This window comes from Lontra canadensis, unplaced genomic scaffold (assembly GCF_010015895.1).
Source record: "Lontra canadensis isolate GAN:19392208 unplaced genomic scaffold, GSC_riverotter_1.0 scaffold4, whole genome shotgun sequence".
Classification (NCBI taxonomy): Eukaryota; Metazoa; Chordata; class Mammalia; order Carnivora; family Mustelidae; genus Lontra; species Lontra canadensis.
Genome location: NW_022630998.1, coordinates 402,959 through 422,968, shown reverse-complemented (window position 1 = coordinate 422,968; position 20,010 = coordinate 402,959). Strand labels below are relative to the sequence as shown.

Sequence of the window (20,010 nt, the reverse complement as noted above, 5' to 3'; positions counted from 1 at the left end):
CCCGCTGAGCAGGGAGCCCGATGTGGGGCTTGATCCTAGGGCCCTGGGATCATGACCTGAGGCGAATGCAGATGCTTTCCAACTGAGTCACCTATATTTTCTCTATTTGGGTCACATATAGGTAATGGAATCTAAGAAACCAGTGGTAAAACCTGATTGAGCTCATTTCAGATTCCTAAGGCCCTAAATCCCAAAGCCTGCTCCCTGCCTTGGTTTTGGTAAGCACTTAACTGAGAAGCTTCTGGATGGGAGCAAAGTTACGAAAATGGTATTCCTTAACAACTTTTCTTGGAAACAGCTGAGTGGAAGAATTTCCCTACATTGTTTATCATTAATGGCATTAGCCTAAATTTAGGGTCATCTTATCACTGAGAATTTGTTCTTTCAGCTGCCAATTCTTTCAACTGGTGAAATGTGGCAATCTCGCATGTAAGCAAGATAAGAATATAACAAAGCTCATTCAGAAGCGCTGAATTAACAGAATGCTAAAATACTCTTATACCGTCCATTTATTCAACACCTATTAGCATACGGTTCCGGGGGTGCAGAGGGGAATGAAATAGACATAATCCCTGTCCTCATGAGGGAACCAGACAGTAAAGCAAGCATACAGATGAATGAGGAATCACAAAATGCAGAGCACTTTGCAGGGTCCTAGAAGAGAGCAGCTGAGAAGTCTCATCGCGGAGGTGACATTTAAGCTGAGGCCAGGGAACGAGAAGCCAACTACGTGAAGATCTGAGGGAAAATACAAGAGATGAGATCATTTTGTGGAGATCTGGGTAGAAGGAAGCACATTTTTGAATGCCTAAAGCAGAAAAAAGTCTGGCAGGTTCTATAGTTCTTACCTCTAGAGCACAGTGAGCCAGAGAGAAAGCTGTCAAAGATGTGGTTAGGGAAAGTTGTCACAGGCCAACTCATTTGGGGGTTTCCTGGCCACAAGGAAGAATTTTAACAGAAATGGGGTGTCTGGGGGAATTTCACGGAGAAGTGAAAGGATCCACTTAGCATTTGAAAATACATCCTTCTGGCCACTCTGTGGGAAACAGGGTATGCAAGGGTTGGTGGTGAAGAAATGGGTGGGACTGGTTCATGCCATTAACCCCAATGAAACATATAGGTGGCCTGTCCTAGCCAGTGGCTGAGAAGATGGAGAAAAGAGGACAGATGGGCACATATTTTGAGCACAGATCACTCAGGAACTGGTGAGAGGCTGAAGGGGAATGTGAGGGAGAGGGACTGCAGTCACTGAGTACGTGTATCAGTAAACTGAATGCCCAGGACTGAGGGAGCGTCTAAGGAAGAACAAGTCAGGGAACGGGATTCAAGGATCCTCTTTAGAATTCCATGAGACATCCAACATAAACACGCAGCTGGCACGTAAGGAGGTGAATAGAAGCCCAGATAAGCAGCAGTAGCAGCGTGTAAGTGACGTGTGAGGCCATGACAGTGGAGGAGCGCCCAGCCCACAGAGACTTGGAGACCAAGAAGAGACAGGGTCCTATTGAATCCAGAAGCCCCACTTGGGTATTTAAAGTCCAAGTAAAGGAGGAGGAGGACTTGCAAAGGAGATAAGGAGATGTCAGAGCATTGGGAGAAAAATGAGGAGATAGGTGGTATCACAAAGCCAAGAGAGGAGAATGCTTCCAGAAAGGAGTGGCCAAGAGTCTCAAATGATGCAAAGGGGCCAAGAGAGAGGAGAGTCTCCGTGTCGGCAGATGTGGCACTGTGGAATTCGTGGCCTTCCCTAGGGAGGTGGAGGTCATTTGGAGATACTTCAAGTGAAGGAGGGGGGAGGGCAGTGATGGGGGTTCCCTTAACTCTTTGTAGCAGGTTGGCTGTATTGGAAGGGGGTAGAGGGGGTGGGGAAAGGAAGGAATAGGGAATGAGGATGGGAGTCACCAGAGGAGGTACAGTTTGATTTTTTTTTTTTTGTTTGTTTTTAAAGAGAAAGAGTGAGCACACATGGAGGGGTGGAAGGTTGGACGGGGAGGGGCAGAGGGAGAGGGAGGGAAAGAATCTTAAACAGGCTCCACACTCAGTGCAGAGCCCTATGTGGGGTTTGAACTCATGACCCTGAGATCACGACCAGAGCTGAAATCAAGAGTCTGATGCTTCACTGAGCCACCCCGGCGCTCCCTGTTTGTTTGCTTTTTAAGACAAGAGATGATCAGAGAGTGCTTGTTTGATGAGGGTAATGACCCCATAGAGAGAAAGATACCGATGGTACAGATAAAAGAGGAAACCTGAAGGATGAAGGTATCAGTCAAATGAAAAGAAGCAAACAATCGGCTGGCTCATATCTCAATTATGATACAAAAGCCAAAGGAGGGAGGCATTCTTTTGCCTTTTCACACCTTCATTTGCCCATCCATCCCTCAGATCTACATACAAGGCTCCATTGTCAGGGGCTGGGGATTCCATAATAAACAAGAGATTACAATTAGTCTACTAGAGAAAACTGGTACCGAGCTAACATCATATTGTTAATAATTCTTTGAAACACAGATATTAATAGTTAATAATTCTTTAAAACGCAGAGCTAGGATATCATAGAGTAAGTTGGGAGAACAGTGCTAAATTCATCTAGGCTCAAACTGTCTACAGTGGGAGCCACTAGACACCTGTGGCTATTAAGCAGTTAAAATGTGGCTGGCTGGTGGTCCACATTCAAGTAACAGTTTTGATGTGTTGCGTTAAATTAAAGATATTAAATTAATCTCATTCGTTTATAGTTTTAAAATGTGGTTCTTAGGGGAAAAAAAAAGTCAATTAGGTCAGTGGCACACATTATATTTCTGTTGGAACATGGTGGTCTAGGGAGTGTGGTAAAGGGGCCTGAGGAGGTGAAGTGGGAGGTGGAAGAAGGGAATGTCATGGGAAAAACACAGTGCACTGGAAGACCTGAAGAAGGTTCCCTGATGCAGCAGGCAGACAGTGGGAGGAGACGGGCATGTGAAGAAGCTTGTTGAACCAGGAGGAGATCACATAGGGCCCCGAAGACCACAGGAGAAAGTTTCCCATTGTATGTCTTGAGAACCACCCTCGGGAACTACTGCTTGGTTTTGAGCATGGAGTGACACTCATCATGGACACCAGATGAGCACCAGGGTGTCCCAAGTCAGTGTTCCTCAATCTTGAATATGCACCGTTCACTTGGAGAGCTTATTACAAAATGCAGATTCTGTTCCGGGAGGTCCGAGAGTCTGTCTTCCCGACAAGCTGCCAGGTGATGCTAATGGTGCTGGCTCTGGCCCCAAGACACACTTTGAGGTGCCCCCCGAAGGGTCTGGACTTTTGTAGTTGACTCTTGACACTTTCCAAGGATCTTTGAACTATGAAATTCTAGAATTGTTTTTCTTTTCTTCCTTTTTCTTCCTTTTTTTTTTTAAGATTTTATTTATTTATTTGATAGAGAGAGCCCAAGTAGGCAGAGCAGCAGGCAGATGGAGAGGGAGAAGCAGGTTCTCCACTGAGCAGGGAGCCCGATGCAGGACTTGATCTCTGGACTCTGGGATCATGACCTGAGCTGAAGGATCATGATCTGAGGATCATCACCTGAGCTGAAGGCAGAGGCTTAACCAATGGAACCACCCAGATACCCCTAGAATTTTTCTATGACTTCAGTTTCTTTTAGGACTTTTATTTTTTTTAAGGGAAGAGTTAGGGCAAAGGATGTATGTGGACAAAGAGGGCTCATTTCTTTTTAAGATTTTATTTGTCAGAGAGAGAAAGTGTGCACAAGCAGGGGGAGCAGAAGACCCCCCACTGAACAGTGCAGGGCTCGATCCCAGGACTGTGATCATGACCAGAGCCGAAAGCAGACACTTAACCAACTGAGTCATCCAGGCATCCCAAAGAGGACTCATTTTTAATGGGAAGATGGGGTGCATTTAATTTGGGGAGACAGAGGAAAAAGGATATATTTCCAGCAAGAAGTGGGATGCTCTCAGAGATGCTATGGAGCTCCAAAACGAGTATCACCGCCCCCACACCCTTAACACACACACACACTCTTGCCTTGAATTGGGAAGACGAGACTGGGAAACCACTCTCCCTTATGACAGGAATGAACTCTGGAGGCCACTCAAGGTACAAGGCACTTTGGTTCTGTATCACTTCTTCCCTGTTCCTTAGCTTCAAGTCTTTGCCTTCCTGCCTTAATGGTTATCTTCTATCTCCCTGCTTCAGAATTTTTATCCTTCTTTCCTGCAGAGACTCTTGAAGTCACTTCTACCAAGATTTCTGTATCAATTTTGAGGGTGCAAAACAGGTTTCTCAGAGCCCAACAAAAATAAATAGGGGGAGAAGAGACTGGGTTCCCTTCCCCTAAGTTTCCTCTCCCTTTCATATTGTCTCATTTCTTTCTTAATTCCACAATGCTAGTAAGGTTTTAGAACACAAGGGAGTGTTGACGCTCATGGGTCTGGCTAAGGAAAGATAAGAAATGTGCAGATGAAGAGAGAGGAAGGGCCAAGTGTGGGATGTACTGAAGCCCTGCTCCTTTGAGCCCCTTTCATTGCTAAACATGACCGAAGTTTCACTTTTAACTTTTCTATCGTCCCCTGCTCTTGTCTTACCTACACTGACTCACACCCTTTCTCTCAGGAACATAAGCTAAATGTTAATGGATTAAAGCAGAGGTGGTCTCTCCCTCTGGACCGACGGGGCACGTGTAATTTCCCAGGTATGTTCTGGGCTTCATGCGACACGATGTCCACGCGCCTTGGGTAACAGCTGAAAAAAAGCAGCAGATAACCCTTTCCCAGCATGAGGACTGCAACCATAACAATGCTAGAAAGAAACAAAGTCACATTTAGTTGTGGTGGCAGCATCAGCTGGAGTTTTCGATTTTCATTTTTTATAATGGATTGTTATCACCTTGATAAGTAAGATTTTGCTAAAGAGAGAGAAAAGTAAGTGTTTCGCTTGGTAACATTCTCATCTAGAGGTTTTGCTGTATGTGCGTTGTTGCTGTGGTAGAAACTGAGAATTTCATCATGGGTGTTCAATTCTTCGCAGTCCCGGGTTGATGCGTTCGTTTGTTGTTGTTGTTGTTTGTTTGTTTAATTGAGATCTTAGAAAATGTGTTTCCCTATTCTTTGGAGTCCATTTGACAATATATCATGTGAGCTGGAGTCACAAGCAGGCTTCTCGTTTAAACTGCCCCACTGATGTCCGCTTGCAAGCTTTTAGCATTAAACCTTAATAAAATCGAAAATGGGGGTTTACATATTTAGTATCATCAGCTATGTTACAGAAGGGTCAAGGGGATAAATTTCACGTCAATTTACTGTTTTTGGTGCTGGCTGAAATCCTTGAACATCTTGGAGAAACCACATATTTTTAAGGGTTCAGAGTTTGTCACAAAATCTGCACTCCGAGGGGCTAAAAATAGAGCCAATCTGCAACGCTTTTACATCGACAACCAAAATGCATTTTACCAGATAGATATCAGATACTAAGTTTAAAGAAGAATGGCTCTCCTTTTCTCCCTGTCACGCAAATTATGGTCCATATTATGTGGGTATTAAAATTCTTCTCAAACCCATCCCGGGGCCATTTATTGCTGTTCTATAACTGAGTTTTCTCTCCTCAGTGTGTCTTGTTCTTGGAGGCAGTGCTGCATTAGTATTTATCTGCTTTCTTTCATGAGAAAATTATCCAATGGGCTTAGCAGATACGTATTTTGAAAGAATCACAAGACCCTTAAAGCACTGTGAATTGAAACGAATGTGTATTTGAATGTCCAATTAATTAAAGAAAACTCGAACTCGATGAAACTGAATATATCTGATTTGAAGACCATATGTTGGCCTATTTTAGCCCTTATTTGGCAAAGACCGTAGGGCAGAGTTAACACTCCCTGCCTTGCTCTGGCCCCTTCTCCTACTCAAGCAGCAGGGATTAAGCAGAGAATACGTGCAAATGTTCCACAAATCACTTCCTTGGAGAGGTGCAAGTTTTTCACACATAACTTCCTTGCTGCTAATCCTTGATTCACACTAGTAGCCACACGTGGCTCCTCGGGCGACAGTTACTCAGTTGGTTCTACTCCATAGGGCTCTGGAATCAACACAGCTGGTTTAGAAGACTTGCCAGCTCTAGAACTGTGGACAAATTATTGATCTTCTAGGAGTCTTGGTTTCCTCATTAATAAATTGGGGATACTCATGGTCCTCCCTCAGAGAATCATTCTGAGGACAAAGAAGGTGTATACAGAGAACCAGAAGAACAACTAAGAGATAACCAGGAAGTCTCAAGACAGGCCAAGTTTATTCTCAAGGGTCCAGTTTCTACCTCTTTGCCTCCCTCTTGCCTTGTTGTTGTCTCTGCAATACCTTCACTGTCTTTTCAAAACTTCTCTCACGAAAATGTGAAGTTCGGTCATAGTGTCATGGGTAGAGGACAGTTTAAACTATTGCTTCTATCAGAGGAAAGTGCAGATTTCACTAGTGGTCAAAGCCTTCAGGCAGAGGAAGGACACCTCTAGGGCACACTCATGTCCATGGGACAGTTAATGGAGGAGAATAGAATGCTGCCCCAGGCTTCTGACAACACTGCCATTTGCCTTTCTCAGACCCCACCATGGCATGGCCCAAGGTCTAGGGATGAAGGGGGGTGAGCTCTGGGCTGGATGTTTTACAGAGGGGCTTCCAAGGCACCAACAGGCTCCTCTGACATTCCTGCTCCTCTCAGGACACTTGAGAAACAGGCAGGAAGGCCAGGCATGAGCACGGTCTCTGGAGCACTTAGGAAGGCAAGGCGTATAGGTGGGGAGTCCTGGAGGCTGAAGAGCAGGGTTGGCAGGTTCTCCTCAGACCATGTGGGGAGCAACCACTGGGTTCTGTTCTGAGGGCTCCACTCTAAGGAGGGTGCTGGTCATTTGCAGTCATCCACCAGAGAGCAAGAAGGAAGAACAGGATAGACTTAAAACCACGGAGGGAAATTTTAACCTGGAGAAGAAAAGACCAAGGGTGACCGCCATCTTTAAACACTTAGTGGCACCTTGTCGAGGAGGGGTTGCTGTTCTCCATGGATCCAAGAAGAACCAGGGACGAGGGATGTTAATTTGAGGGGCACTGATTTTGACTGAATGAAGATACTAGCATTTATGGACGAGTTGTCTCATGAGACCGTGAACTCTCTGTCACCGGAGCTGTGATGTATAAGCAGGATAATAAGGATCCTCGTTGAAGATCCAAAGGATTATGGACTAAGTGATTATTTTTTTTTTTGCCTTTAAAATAACTTTTTATTTGGAAATAATTTTTTCATTTGTAAATAAATTTATGAAAATGTTAAAATATATAACTGGCACAAAGAACACCTGTATATATTTTAACCTTATTCATCAGTTTTCAGCATTTTATCCATTTGCTTTATTATCTGTACTTTCACATGCTCTCTCTCTCTCTCTTGCTCTCTCCAATTAGATGATTTTGGGGTCCCTTCTTCTGTTGAGAGTTATGATTCTACATACTGAGGCTTTTTTCCAAGTAATATTTTAGAAAATCTGACATCCTGCTGGTGGTGCTTCTTATGGCACTTAGCATAAAACCCACGTCTGCACACATGATCATTGGGGCCATACAGAGTCCGACCCTGACCATCTCCCAACTCTCATCTTCATTTTGAGCACCCTGTCGCAGACTGGTTTTCTTTTTCTTCCTCATACATGTTAAGCTCATTCCTGGCTCAGGGTCTTTGCACTTCCTAGTTCCTCTGCCTTCAATGATCTTTGCTTGTTATCTACTGGCTGGGTCCTGCTAACGCTCCCAAGACCCCCACAAGTGCCCCCCTCCAACTCCTACAAGTTACTCTATCATGGCGCTTCGAGTCGCCTCTTCATTTCACTGGGTGAAATGATCTGGTTTATGTATTCGTTTGCTTGTCTTTTGTTCGTCACTCCCTAGAATGTAAATGTCACAAGGACGGGGACCTTGTCGGTGTCTTATTTGTTACTACGTCCTGAGTGCCTTTGACAGCAAAATATTCAGTTATCTGCTGAATGAATGAATAAAAGAACAAACGGGCCCGAGAACATCTGATCAAAGGCTTGTTAATGCAAGGATGGACTTGGTAGCATTTGACAACCTACACAAAATAGAAATTGCTTAACAAACTTGAGAACGATAAAGAGCCTTCATCTGGGGGCATATATTCTAAGTGACAGGAGTTTGGGGAATGTTTCCCCAGCAGATGCCCTTGTCCCAAGAGAAGGTGTGGACTCTTCTCAGAGGCCAGCGGGCCTTCTGCTACCACCTGTTTGAAAAGATTACTGTGAAGATGGAAATTGGCAAGCCCTCCCAGAGCAAGCTCCTCCTAGTGATGGACACGGGAAGACTAGAGGGGTGCAAAGGGTTTTTCTAGAGTTCGATGCTCTTGGAATGAATCAAGAATGGCTCAATTCTTTCAGAAACTAGCTGTGAAAAATCTTTACTATGTTGAGATTTCTTTTAAGGGAGCTCACAGATAATCTACAGTGCTACTATGGAGAGATGGATTTTTCTATGTGTTCTTTTTCTAGGATCACTCTGGCTCTGTTAGAAAGTGGTTTGACAGCCTCCAAATTAGGTGTACATGTGATTCCATTGAAGGTATATATGTGATTCCATTAAGAGGCCTGAGTCTTGCCCATAGACATCTATTTCCTGTCAGGTCTAATTATTGCCAATGACCTTGAGCACTGGGTCTTTGCTCTGGGTGAAGTTTAAAGGCTTCTGAACTTCAAACTGGCGTCCTTCTCAAGCAGAGAAGAAATGTCCGATTTCATATTGTGCAAGCAGTGAGAAATCACATGACCTGGAGAAAATGGGATGGACCCATCCCAGGAAAAATTATTTTTGAAAACTTGGGTTAATTCACTTACCTTGGTAAGCTAGAATAGCTACTGAACAGAGAAGGGAAATTCACCGCTTAATCAATAAGGGAAAATGCTGATTTTTAAAGTTTTAAAAGTATAATCTCCTAAAATTAAATGAATATCACTAAGTCAAGCTATCTCAGGGTACTTATGTGTAAGGATAGAGAACCCACTCCAGGACAGACTTGCTGCGGTGTGAATCCCAGCTAGGCAATTTAACTGCTGTGTGACTCTAGGCAAGATATTTGACTTCTCTGTTCTGTGCCTCCGTTTGCCCACCTATAACATAAACATCTTAAGTACTCAGCTCTTGAGCATTTTTTGGATTAACTGAGTTAACGTACTTGAAGGGCTTACAACAGAAACTCCCACACTGAGCACGATGCAAGTGGTTGCTATTATTTCTTCTCTCTTACTCCCACCTTTTAAAGAAGAAAATCCTGTATCTACAAAGTAACTTCAGATGCATCACCTAATCTCATCTTAATGGTGCCTGGTAACATTGGCAGAACAAGCTTCTTCTTTATTTTGTAGACGATTACTCTCAAGCTCTAGGTTGTATAGCTGATAACTGACTGAACCCTAACTTGAACCCACGTCACTGCCCCCAGTCAAGGATCCAACTTGGAACGTGGGGATGCCTTGTCAGGAGGCACGCCCCTGGAGCCTCGCTGCCAAAGCGTCTGTTACACCTGACAGAAACTTGAGTGTGTTTGCAATTTAAAAAACAAAAACCGAACACCCTCCCCAAAACTGAAGGTGAATTAGAACTTTTATGAGAACTTAGTACTATCCTCTGTGTTTTTGATGCAAACACTGAAGCATTACTCTCACTCACAAAAACAGAGATAAACAAACCTTGGAAGACTGATTATTTGCCCCATCTCATCTAAGCAAAATGTCAAAAGTGAATGAGCAGTTGAAGAGACAAGTAAATGAGCTTTGTGCAAGTCCTTTCAGTGAGAATGGCCTAGAACTCTAGTAGCTGTCCAGACAAGGGCCATCTATTTACTTTGAAACACGATACACATGATCGGACGATTATCTTGAGGCTTCCACAGCCCATGGTTCTCAGGATTCGAGCTACCATCAGAGGAGATCCAGCTTCGGCACGATTAATGGCAATGCCTTACAGTAATTACTCCAAAAAACAATAAACATCCTTTCATCCTTTAATGCCATGGTATCGTGCCCATCGACATCCTTTTTAATTTTCATTTTTGCCGAACACAAAGAGAAAAGGAGAGAGGCTTAATTTGATTTACAGAGGGGGGAGAAAACAACCCTGAATGTCCTTTATTAATTTCTTTCTTTTTCCCGGGGTGGGGGCATCTGCAAGGAGAAAAGGTCAACCAGCTGGTTTTCATCTATATGCCATAATTCTCTGTTTAGTTTACACTATTAAACTCCCAAGCTTTGCTTTAATCTTAACTGTTCCAGTATGCCTTCCTGCAGATCCTATCATGTCGCATCCCTGATAGGGTTTCAGACCCTGGCGAAGCCCCATCCCCCAAGCTGGTCCCGGCCATATGGGTAGTGAATGCGTCCAACATTTTTTTTCGTTGGCGCCTGCATCATTATATTTTGTCACCAATGGCTTCTTGGGTTTTCAGTAAATTGCTGCGTATACTGCGGTTTGGAGCTGCCGAGATGACGGCCCCTGTTGAGCCATATACAGCCGTGTCCTCATTAGGGCCTCCCTGTCCCGTTAGCCTTTGGAGGATGACCTGACATCTGTTTGCAGAGGGCGTGTGTGTAGGGGGCAGGAGGAAGCGAGAGGCTGTAAAAGACAGACAGAAGGCAGGAGCAAGGAGTGTGAGGGGGAAACAGCTCCCTGGAGTCCTCCGCTCTCTCAGAGCCGGGGGCAGGAGAGGGCTGGGGAGCGAGCCGTACCTGATCTGTCTTCGCTCTGTGAGTCACATCTTCGGCACAGTTCCGGGATGGTCTTCAGCGACGTGACTGAGTACTGAATGGGAAGCAGAGGACAAAGGGAAGAAAACAGCATTTTAAAACGAGAACGTGGCATTCACTCAAATTGGCCAGAAAAGGCAAAACACAAGAAGTGATACTTGAGTCCAACACGTATATATGCAGAAAGTCTGTCTAATTTTTTTTTAAAGATTTTATTTATTTGACAGACAGAGATCACAAGTAGGCAGACAGGCAGGCAGAGAGAGAGAAGGGGAAGCAGGCTCCCCGTTGAGCAGAGAGCCCGACACGGGGCTCGATCCCAGGACCCTGGGATCATGACCTGAGCAGAAGGCAGTGGCTTTAACCCACTGAGCCACCCAGGCGCCCCAAGTCTGTCTAATTTTATCTGAAATGGGCTGCTTGGGGACCTGGCTCCACGTAGAAGCATATAAGCAGATGCACATTAAAAGGGGCTCCGAGGCACCCCCCTTCCACACCCAAGGTGTGGCCAAGCAGACATTCTCCCTCCTGTTACTTCTGCTACTGGTGGAGGGTGGAAGGTATTTCTGGCCCCAAGAAGCTCCAGGTGTCCAGAATATGTGAATGTTGACTCCGGGTGTGAAGGGCCTAGGGGAGAAGTCCCCAGCTTCCGGCAGCCCCCCAGGGCTGCCAGGAGCTTTACCCGTGCCCACACTGGCTGGATTACACAAACCTCATGTTGTCACCTGCCAGAGATGTCACTGGGTGGCATCTGTGAGCTCCATGGGAAATCCCGGGGGAAATGTTATGAGAAGCAAGAGGACCATGGTTCTATGTCTGCAAGCTAATCTGTTTCATGTACAGATTAATCCAAACTGAAAAAAAACCCACCTCCCAGCATCAACCCAGTACCAACTCAGGGACCAGCTCTCAGGATAACAAATTACAACACGAGGGGGCATAAAATCAGATGAGCCAAAACAAATGTAAAATCAATAGCTATGATTTATGGGCACTACGTCTGATGCCACTCCATCTTTCTTCAGAGAAGGAGGTTTTAAAACAAAATAGATAGGATGAGCTATTTCTTTAACCAAACGACTGTCTTCAATCACACATTAATTCCTAAACGACGGCTCCCTAGAAATATCTTGCTCTGTACCTTTGGGAACAATGTTCTTATGGCAGTGAGAATGTATTATAAATTACTTAGACTGTTGCAAAATTTGGGGGGATTGAAAACAAATCTTTAATCTGAAAGAAAAACGACCACGGGAAACTCATTAAGATTATTCTAGCATTACAAGTGAGGAATGTATAATTGGGTCACATCTGTCAATAAGAAGGTACTTTAGTTAGCTTGATGTAGACAGATGAAGCCAAGTGTTTACATTGAGGACCACCTCCCCCGCCAATGCTTTCTCCACGACGACGTCAGGACAGCAAGACAGGGTCGGGGTGGGGGTGGGCAATGGTAGCTACTGCCAGTTTGCCAATCGCCTGTCACAAACAAATTAAATTTCCAGTTCTTCCAAGTGAAAAATGAAATCTCAAATGACTAATTAGAGAAATTACTCTTACCTGTCTGATGCAATGATATCCTGTTTATGGTGCCCGTTCCTGTGAGACTACAGGGACTTCAGTCAATCTACCACATACTCAGGAGGAGAGAGTGCTGTCTCTTAAATCAAAAATGAACTTCAAGCATTTCCCCCCTTCTGCAGTTTGCTCTTTGGGGGCTGGGGTTAACATAGGTACACAAGGCATTTTTCTTGTTACTAATAAGGTACCTTATGTTCCTGGCCAAGTACGAGCTCTCTAAGGAATCTGGTAGCTTCTTGAGACCAGCTGGTACAGGTTAAATAATTACACAGTTTATAATTCAATTAAAATGAGGCCTTGTGTTTCAGCTGCCATGTGCCCCAGGGAAGCCCCCCTTGGCAAAGTCTCGCCCCCTCTCCTTCTGGTTTGCTCTGTTTTTCTTCCAAGGTGAAATGTTTGAAAGGGGAATTTAAGATGGATCGTGTTGAAATATAGTTAATGATAAATGCAGTAAGGTCGCTCCCTGAGCTTAATGATATGTATTTGATTAAATCGGTTTTGTTGCTTTCTGCATTTTCAGCCACGTGCATCCTAACTGCTACCTCTCACCTCAAAGTCAGGCATGTCAGAATCTCTGAGTTATTAGCTGTACCTTCAGCTCTTCCTGTGTGACCTCAAAGGCCTGTAGCCTGTAGTAACTCTTAATGTAATGAGGTTTAAATTAGAGCAGTGCAGGCGGCCTGGCTGGTGTGGGGACAGAGCTACAAGCAGAGGAGGAGTCTCGCTGACCCCAGCTACTGCCTCAACCCCCATCCCACGTGGCAGTTTTGCCTCTCCACCCCTGGCATGCACAAAGTCACGTCTGTGAAGGCAGACATCTTAATTCATTGGGAATAATGACCTTGAAGAAAAAGTCATATGCTGCTCCTGGTAATGAAAATTACAAGTATAGCAATTTGAGAAAAGGACGATGTATTGGCCAGAAAATCAAAGTTCTGGATAACTGTCAGGGTATTTGGAATGTCAAATTCAGCAAAGACTCCAACCTACACTGTGAACAAATCCACCACCCTTTAAAAAAGGCACAAAGAAAACATCCGTTTGTGTATTTGTTTCAGTAAGCACACACACTGCACTATGGATAGAAGATAAAGCCTGACAGAATGCTGTATGGTTAGGTCATGATGGGGAGAGTAGCAGAGGAAACACACAATTCACAAAACCAACACGCAAAAACATTTTCATATGTGCACATTCGGGAATAAGCAAATGACCCAGGAAGTCTCCCTTACACAAGCACATAGTATTACCATCTGGGAGCTGAAAGGGAGGGCTTCCCAGGCCCTCATCCCAGTGCAAAGGACAGATGGCCTTTTATTAGGAGCTGCCTGATCGCCAAACCACCTCATTCCCCGGACAACGGCCAACTACTCCCTGGGCAACAACTACTGTCATTTTGGCCCTACCAGAACCAAAGCCCAATGTGTCTTCCCTGTTCCTTGCCCCCAACCCATGCCTTTGTATTCTGTTCCCTTGGTAGCTATTATCCTTGGGTGATAAGGGGCGGGGGGGGCTTGCAGATGGTTGAGAAGCAACACACTTCCTGACTTTATGTTGCTCTGATTTATTAAAAAAAAAAAAAAAAAATCTTCCAGAGGTTATTCCCATAGAAATAGCCTTTCTGAACCACAGTTCATTTGCACTCCTCTTATCATGTCTCCAGAAAATCCTCTGCTTCTTCAATGACCCTGTGCCTTCAACATTTAGTTCCATCTTCTGTACCTTTACTCCAGGGTCCTCTTTGCCTGTAAAGCCTTCTGGTGGCCAGGCAAGAGCCATCGCTCTGTAAGGAGAGCTGGTGTTCTTCTTTCTGTATGAACCCCTAGCTAAGTGCTTCAGCACTGAAAGCCTCCACTCCTCTCTGCCTTTGGTAAAATACTGCCTCGCCTTGTGCTCTGTTGTTTCCTGGGTGTTAGTGTTGGCTCCCCCAAGTGCCTGAGGGAAAGGATGGGGTCTTTGACTTGCAGGTATGCAAGGAACAGTGTCTTATTAACTATTTGAAATATCAAGACAAGCACATGTCTGATTAATCCCTGGGCACAATATTATAGATGTTCAAAGAAGCTCTTTCGTATTTAGGTGCTAAATGGGAATTTCCTCCAGGCTTCCATACTTGCACTAGAATTAATTAGCTTTCTAAAATGCAGACTTGACTAAGCTGCTTTTCTGTTTCGGATGGGTTACAGGGCACAGCCTTAGCAGGGCACATAAAGGCCTGCATGAGCTCAGGCTTATCTCTTCCCATTATCCACTTCTCTTTGGATGATGGCCAAGTGAAATTTCTTATGGATCCCCTATCCACTGTTCTATCTGTTTATACCTTTATGCATGCTATTCTGTCCACCCAGAATGCCACTGCAGCCATTCCACTTAGGTAAACTCTTTTCAATTCTTCAAGCTCTGCTTAAGAATCAGATCTACAAAATCTTCTCCCACCCTTCCAGATGGAAGTACTTCTAGCTTTCAAAGTGTGATGTCTGGACCAGTGGCATCAACGCCATCTAGGAACTTATTAGGAATTCACATTCTTGGGCCCCATCCTTGAAACTCTGAGGACAGAGCCTAGCAACTGGTATTTTTACAAGCCAACCAGGTGATTCTGTTGAATGCTAACGTCCAAGAACAACTGCTCTCTCTACAGATTTTAGGCACATGTCCATTACAGATTCTTTCACAGGGCATTTTGCCTACATGTTCCCATCATTGCTCTCTCTGCTTTCTGAGGGTGTGGACAATATTTTATTTGCTAAATATACTGGACACTTATTTAACTGAATAAAGAGAATTCCCTATGTAACCATGACTTTAATGGCAAAAATAAAAATAATATTTACAGCAATTAATATTTATATGGCACTGGTCTTCCTAGAAAGACGCATTATTACAAGTCTAGAGATGCAATCGTGGTATAGCTAAAAGAAAAGAAAGCACTTCTAATAGATTAATAGCATTGTTACTAGATGATGCCTTAGTCTTTTGTATGAAGAACAATGGATTTGGAGCCAGAAGATCTACTAGATTCAAGCCCCTGTTCTGATATTTATTAACTGGAGTTCTGGACAAATCATTTTGTATCTCTGGGACTCACTTTTTTTTTTTTTTAAGATTTTATTTATTTATTTGACAGAGAGAGAGAGAGAGACAGTGAGAGGGGGAACACAAGCTGGGGGAGAGGAGGAGGGAGAAGCAGACACCCTGCTGAGTAGGGAGCCCGACAGAAGGCTCAATCCCAGAACCCCGAGATCATGACTTGAGCTGAAGGCAGAAGCTTAACGACTGAACTACCCAGGCGCCCCTCTGGGGCTCTTTTTTTTTTTTTTAACAGATAGAACACAGGTGATCATATAAGATAATGCAAGTGAAGTCAGTTTGCAAGCAGTAGAATGATGCTGAATGTTTTTGTCTCTTCCCCCGACCTGTTCTCCATGTGTGGACACAGTCCTTCTTCCCTCCCACCTTCATTCCCCTCCTGATTTTAAGCTCAGAAGATCAAGATGTGGGAACTAAAGAGATCGGAAGAGAGGGCCGAGCTGGGACTGGAAAAGAGGAGAGCCCAGCCTTTCCCTGCATGTTCTTTGGCTTCTCTATGGTCTTTTCTCCTCCAAGAGAGTCCACGGCCAAGGGCTGACACTGAAACTTAGCTTCACAAACTACAGAGTCGATGTGACGCAAGACAATCCTACACGTCCCAGCCTGCGCCAGTCGCTTCTGTCACTCTGCCATGCAAAACAGTTTGAACGTGCATGGGATTCGTAAAAACAGTGCGTGGTTTCTACACCAAACCGTGAGGATCTCTGACCACCCTAGATATTGCTCACGACTGAAAGGCTTTGGCCCTGACTCCGGAAAGCTGGAGCCAGTTGGGTGAACAAGCAGACATTACTCAAACAGTAATGAGCCACAGAGAATAAAAGAACGAAAATCCCCAGCACCTTTTGAAGTTAGAGACTTTTAAACAACTAGGGTCTCATTAAGTTTCCAAAAGAAACAATTAAGCCAGTCGCCCAAACAACTATCCTGAAATTCATGTTTTCTCACAAAGCTTTCCAGAAGGGAGGCAGGCATCTCGATAGGCATAAAAGGAAATGGCCGCCACGTGTACATACAAGGCTGGCGGCAGAAGCAGGCACACCCTGGAGTGAGATTTACAGACACACGGTATTTTTCTGCAGTTTGGGCCTCCTCTCCAGTAGTCTGCCCTTCCTGACGTCACATCCTTCCCACAGATGGTGCTGAGGATATGGCAGTAAGAGTCCTCCCCTACACCACCAGCCCTCCACTTGTGTTCAGGTCTCTTCCTCTCCCGTCCCTTCAGAACTCTGGCTCTGCCATCATCCCTCTTCTCTCCTTCTCTTCAGCTACCCTCTTCACCTTGGCTCTCGCCTCTGATCCTAAAAAACAAACAAGCGCTCTCACCCCCTCAAGATATGCTGCCTCCCCTGGTGACCATGGGCTTCCTAGCTCTTGTGTTCACTGCCATCTTTTCTGAGAGAATTGCTATGATTCTTTTCTCTCCTTCCTCATCTCTTGCATTTACTCCTCTAGCCACCACAACATGGATCCACTCCATGGATCCAAAGCCCCCACTCTTATTATAGTCACTGATAGGTCTTCACCGGAAAATCCAACCATTCTCTTTATAATATATTGCCTATTTCCCACTATTGGTCACTTGCTTCTTTAAATTCTTCAGATCCCTCTCTCCCTTTTAGGTCCCCTTAGTATTCCTCCTATATTTATGAAACTGTTTTCCAGTCTCCTTTGTAGAAGCCTCTTCTCCATACGATGTGGGACATACTTCCGCACAGTTCTGTCCTTGGAACTATTCTTCTTTCCACATTCCATATATCACAGGTGACTGTACAGATGCCCACAGTTCCAGCCACTGCGTCTATAGGGTGGGGATACAGGTGATCTACATTTTCATGTATTTATCCCAGGCTGCTTTAAATACATTTCTTTCTACTATTTAGTTTCCGTTAGAGAAAAATATAACTAATTTTATTTTCAAATGCATTTTTGTTCTGGTTCCTAGTTTTTATTCCATCAAGAGGATTTTTAAAAAATTAATAATAATCCAATTCTTTTACACTAAGACATCTTTTGCAGCTTGGGAAAACTAAGTAGCTGTTTTGACCATTTGAAGAGTATACCACACATAGGATTATAATGCTAACATGTGGTCAGGCAAAAGATGAAGGTCTACATTGGCAAAGGTGGGGAGACATCACAGCACTCAAAGATCCCCTTCTGCTAGGAGTGGTGGTCATGGATGAGAAGAGACCTGGATGGACCCAGCCAACCAGAGGTGAGCAATGTGCCCTGGAGAAGTAATTTCAACAGAAGTTACCTACATGGTGTCTAGAGCTAGACTGCCCACATTATATTCTGGCTTCACCACTTCCTACCTACCTAATGGTAATTCCTTAACTCCCATCAGTTTCTTCATCTGTAAAACAGGGTAACCATGGTTACTTCCATCAGAGCCTAGCTGTGAAGCTTATGAGCTAATCATATAAAATATAGGTAATCCTTTCTGATGTGTAGGAAGTGTTCAGTAAACGCTAGCTATTAATATGATTTACATTAAAATAAGCATTTAAGAAGTGAAGCCAAAACAATGGCAACTACTGAGGCAAGCATTAAAATTACAAAGGAATTACAAAAGAAATTTATGTTGTGGTGGGGCACGTGGCTGGCTATAATCCCTGTTCAGCTTCAATGATGGTCTAGTTTTAATTGCGAGCCAATAACCAATCATCCCAGAAATATAAAGACGGTCAAGATTGGAGCTTGAAATGTAATTCAATCTGACCTTCTATGAAGTTAGCCTGACATTTCATAAGAGGCTCAATTGTTCTGATGGGGTTCCATAAGCCCTGAGAACATAGATCAAGCCCATGTACTTCACCCGAGCCCAGAACTGCTCTTGGCACACTGGTAATGTCTAATAGGTGTTGTTGAATAGATCAGCACAGAATCTAGTTGTACATAAGAGGTACATCGTGTAAATAATCTACACTGCGTCTAACACATGCTATAACTAGCAGGCAAGATAAGATCTTTTAGGGCTATTTGCAGAGTAAGGGAAGAGCAAAAAAAAATCTGGCAGTCGCTCATTCTTGGAAATCATCCTCTACAGCCTCTCTCCACCTTCTCAGGAAGAGGTATTGAGTCCAGGACGTGGAGGCTGGGGGCCCACGTTCTGGTCTTGGCCTCTTAAAGTACCCATGGGATAGGAAAATATAATTCATCTTGTCTGGATTAGATTATTCCTAATTCCTTTCATGGCAGGTGTTCAGAAAAACAAAAGAACAGGGATGACATATGATAGCTGAACAAGACATGAGGCTTTTGATAACGGGGACCACAGAAGGGAGGAGTGAAGGGTAATGAAGACTCGAACACAGGACATTTGCAAAAGAATGTGAGAACACTCAGCAAAACTAGATCATATTGAGAAGCACTAAGAAAAGTTTTAATGGGGATGAGAACAGTTGAGTGCTGGGAAGGGCAGGGCTGATGGACGGGACAGTGAAGCAAGGGGCAAAGGCAGCCCGAGGCCACGTGAGAGTGTCTTGGTCACTTTCTAGGAAGCACACAGGGAACTATGATAGGCTCATGCTCACGCAGACCTCTTGCTAGACAGGAGGGGCAAGCCAGGTTCTTTCTACCTTGATTAACTGCACATTCTTTTTCACTCCTAAAATCAGGGCAAAAGCTGTACTCTTGACCTACTCAACTCTCTGCCTGAGTCCACTTGATAAGCTCCGTGTGCCTTTCCTTGGGGCCTCCTGCTGCTACAAAATGGCTTCGCAGAAATGTGATGAAATCTTGGAGGTGTCAGTGGACTGCGTTGAGTAAAAAGTGGTGCATGCAAGCCAGAGGGTGGCAGGCAAGGATGGAAAAATGTGAAAACCCATTGAAAGGAGATTTGTTTGCCGTAAGAAGTTATTTTCCTACCAGTCACTTTAGGAATATGCATCCACATAATTCCCTGGTTTACTCTGGGTTGGTTTAAAGGGGATAGTGAAGTGCCAAGGACATTTGCTTGTCTTGATCTCATGTGACCTACACAAAAAATAGGTTGTCAAAACACGTCATCTTTCACCGAAGTTGTAGTCACGGTGGTACAGAAAGGTGGCAAAAATTCCCGAGTAGAGGAACAGAATATATCCTCCCTTCTGTCTGTATGTATGCATGCATGTGCATGTGTCTGTGTGTATATACGTGTATTTGCGCATATGCACATGTAGGTATGCATGTACACATGTGTATTATATAAGTATGTAGGTATAGATTTATATATATACATATATAAAATTTTGTATTTTATCCATAAAACCCAGGGCAATAAGTAGCTGATTATTACCATTTTAGAGATGGGAAAGCCCAAGGGCAAAAAAATTAAGAGATCTGCCTATGTTTGCTTCAGCTCGTTTTATATTTTATTTAGAATACATACCAACTCCATTACTTCCAAAGAGCGATTTGCAATCATGTGATTGCAAATTTTTTTGCAATCCAAATGTGGAAAGCGAAGGCATCTTACAGACTGGTCCAGGGTCTCTACTCCAAGTCACTCAGAAGGGGAAGAGTTTTTTTTTTGCAAACCAAATGTGGAAAGCGAAGGCATCTTACAGACTGGTCCA

The 20,010-nt window shown here is 44.1% G+C and overlaps 1 protein-coding gene across 6 annotated transcripts in view; it reads right to left on the bottom strand.

Moving 5' to 3' along the window:
* The window catches only part of SNCAIP (synuclein alpha interacting protein), a 155,601-nt gene that overhangs the window by 56,092 nt on the left and 79,499 nt on the right, over nt 1-20,010 (bottom strand). For 5 of the 6 annotated variants that reach the window (XM_032844261.1, XM_032844268.1, XM_032844272.1 and 2 more), the window contains exon 3: nt 10,760-10,832. In XM_032844261.1, the coding sequence (XP_032700152.1) occupies nt 10,760-10,832 (73 nt within the window). Of the gene's footprint in view, nt 1-10,759; nt 10,833-13,702; nt 13,847-20,010 lie in introns of all 6 variants that reach the window. The other variant, XM_032844292.1, reaches the window with a different exon arrangement.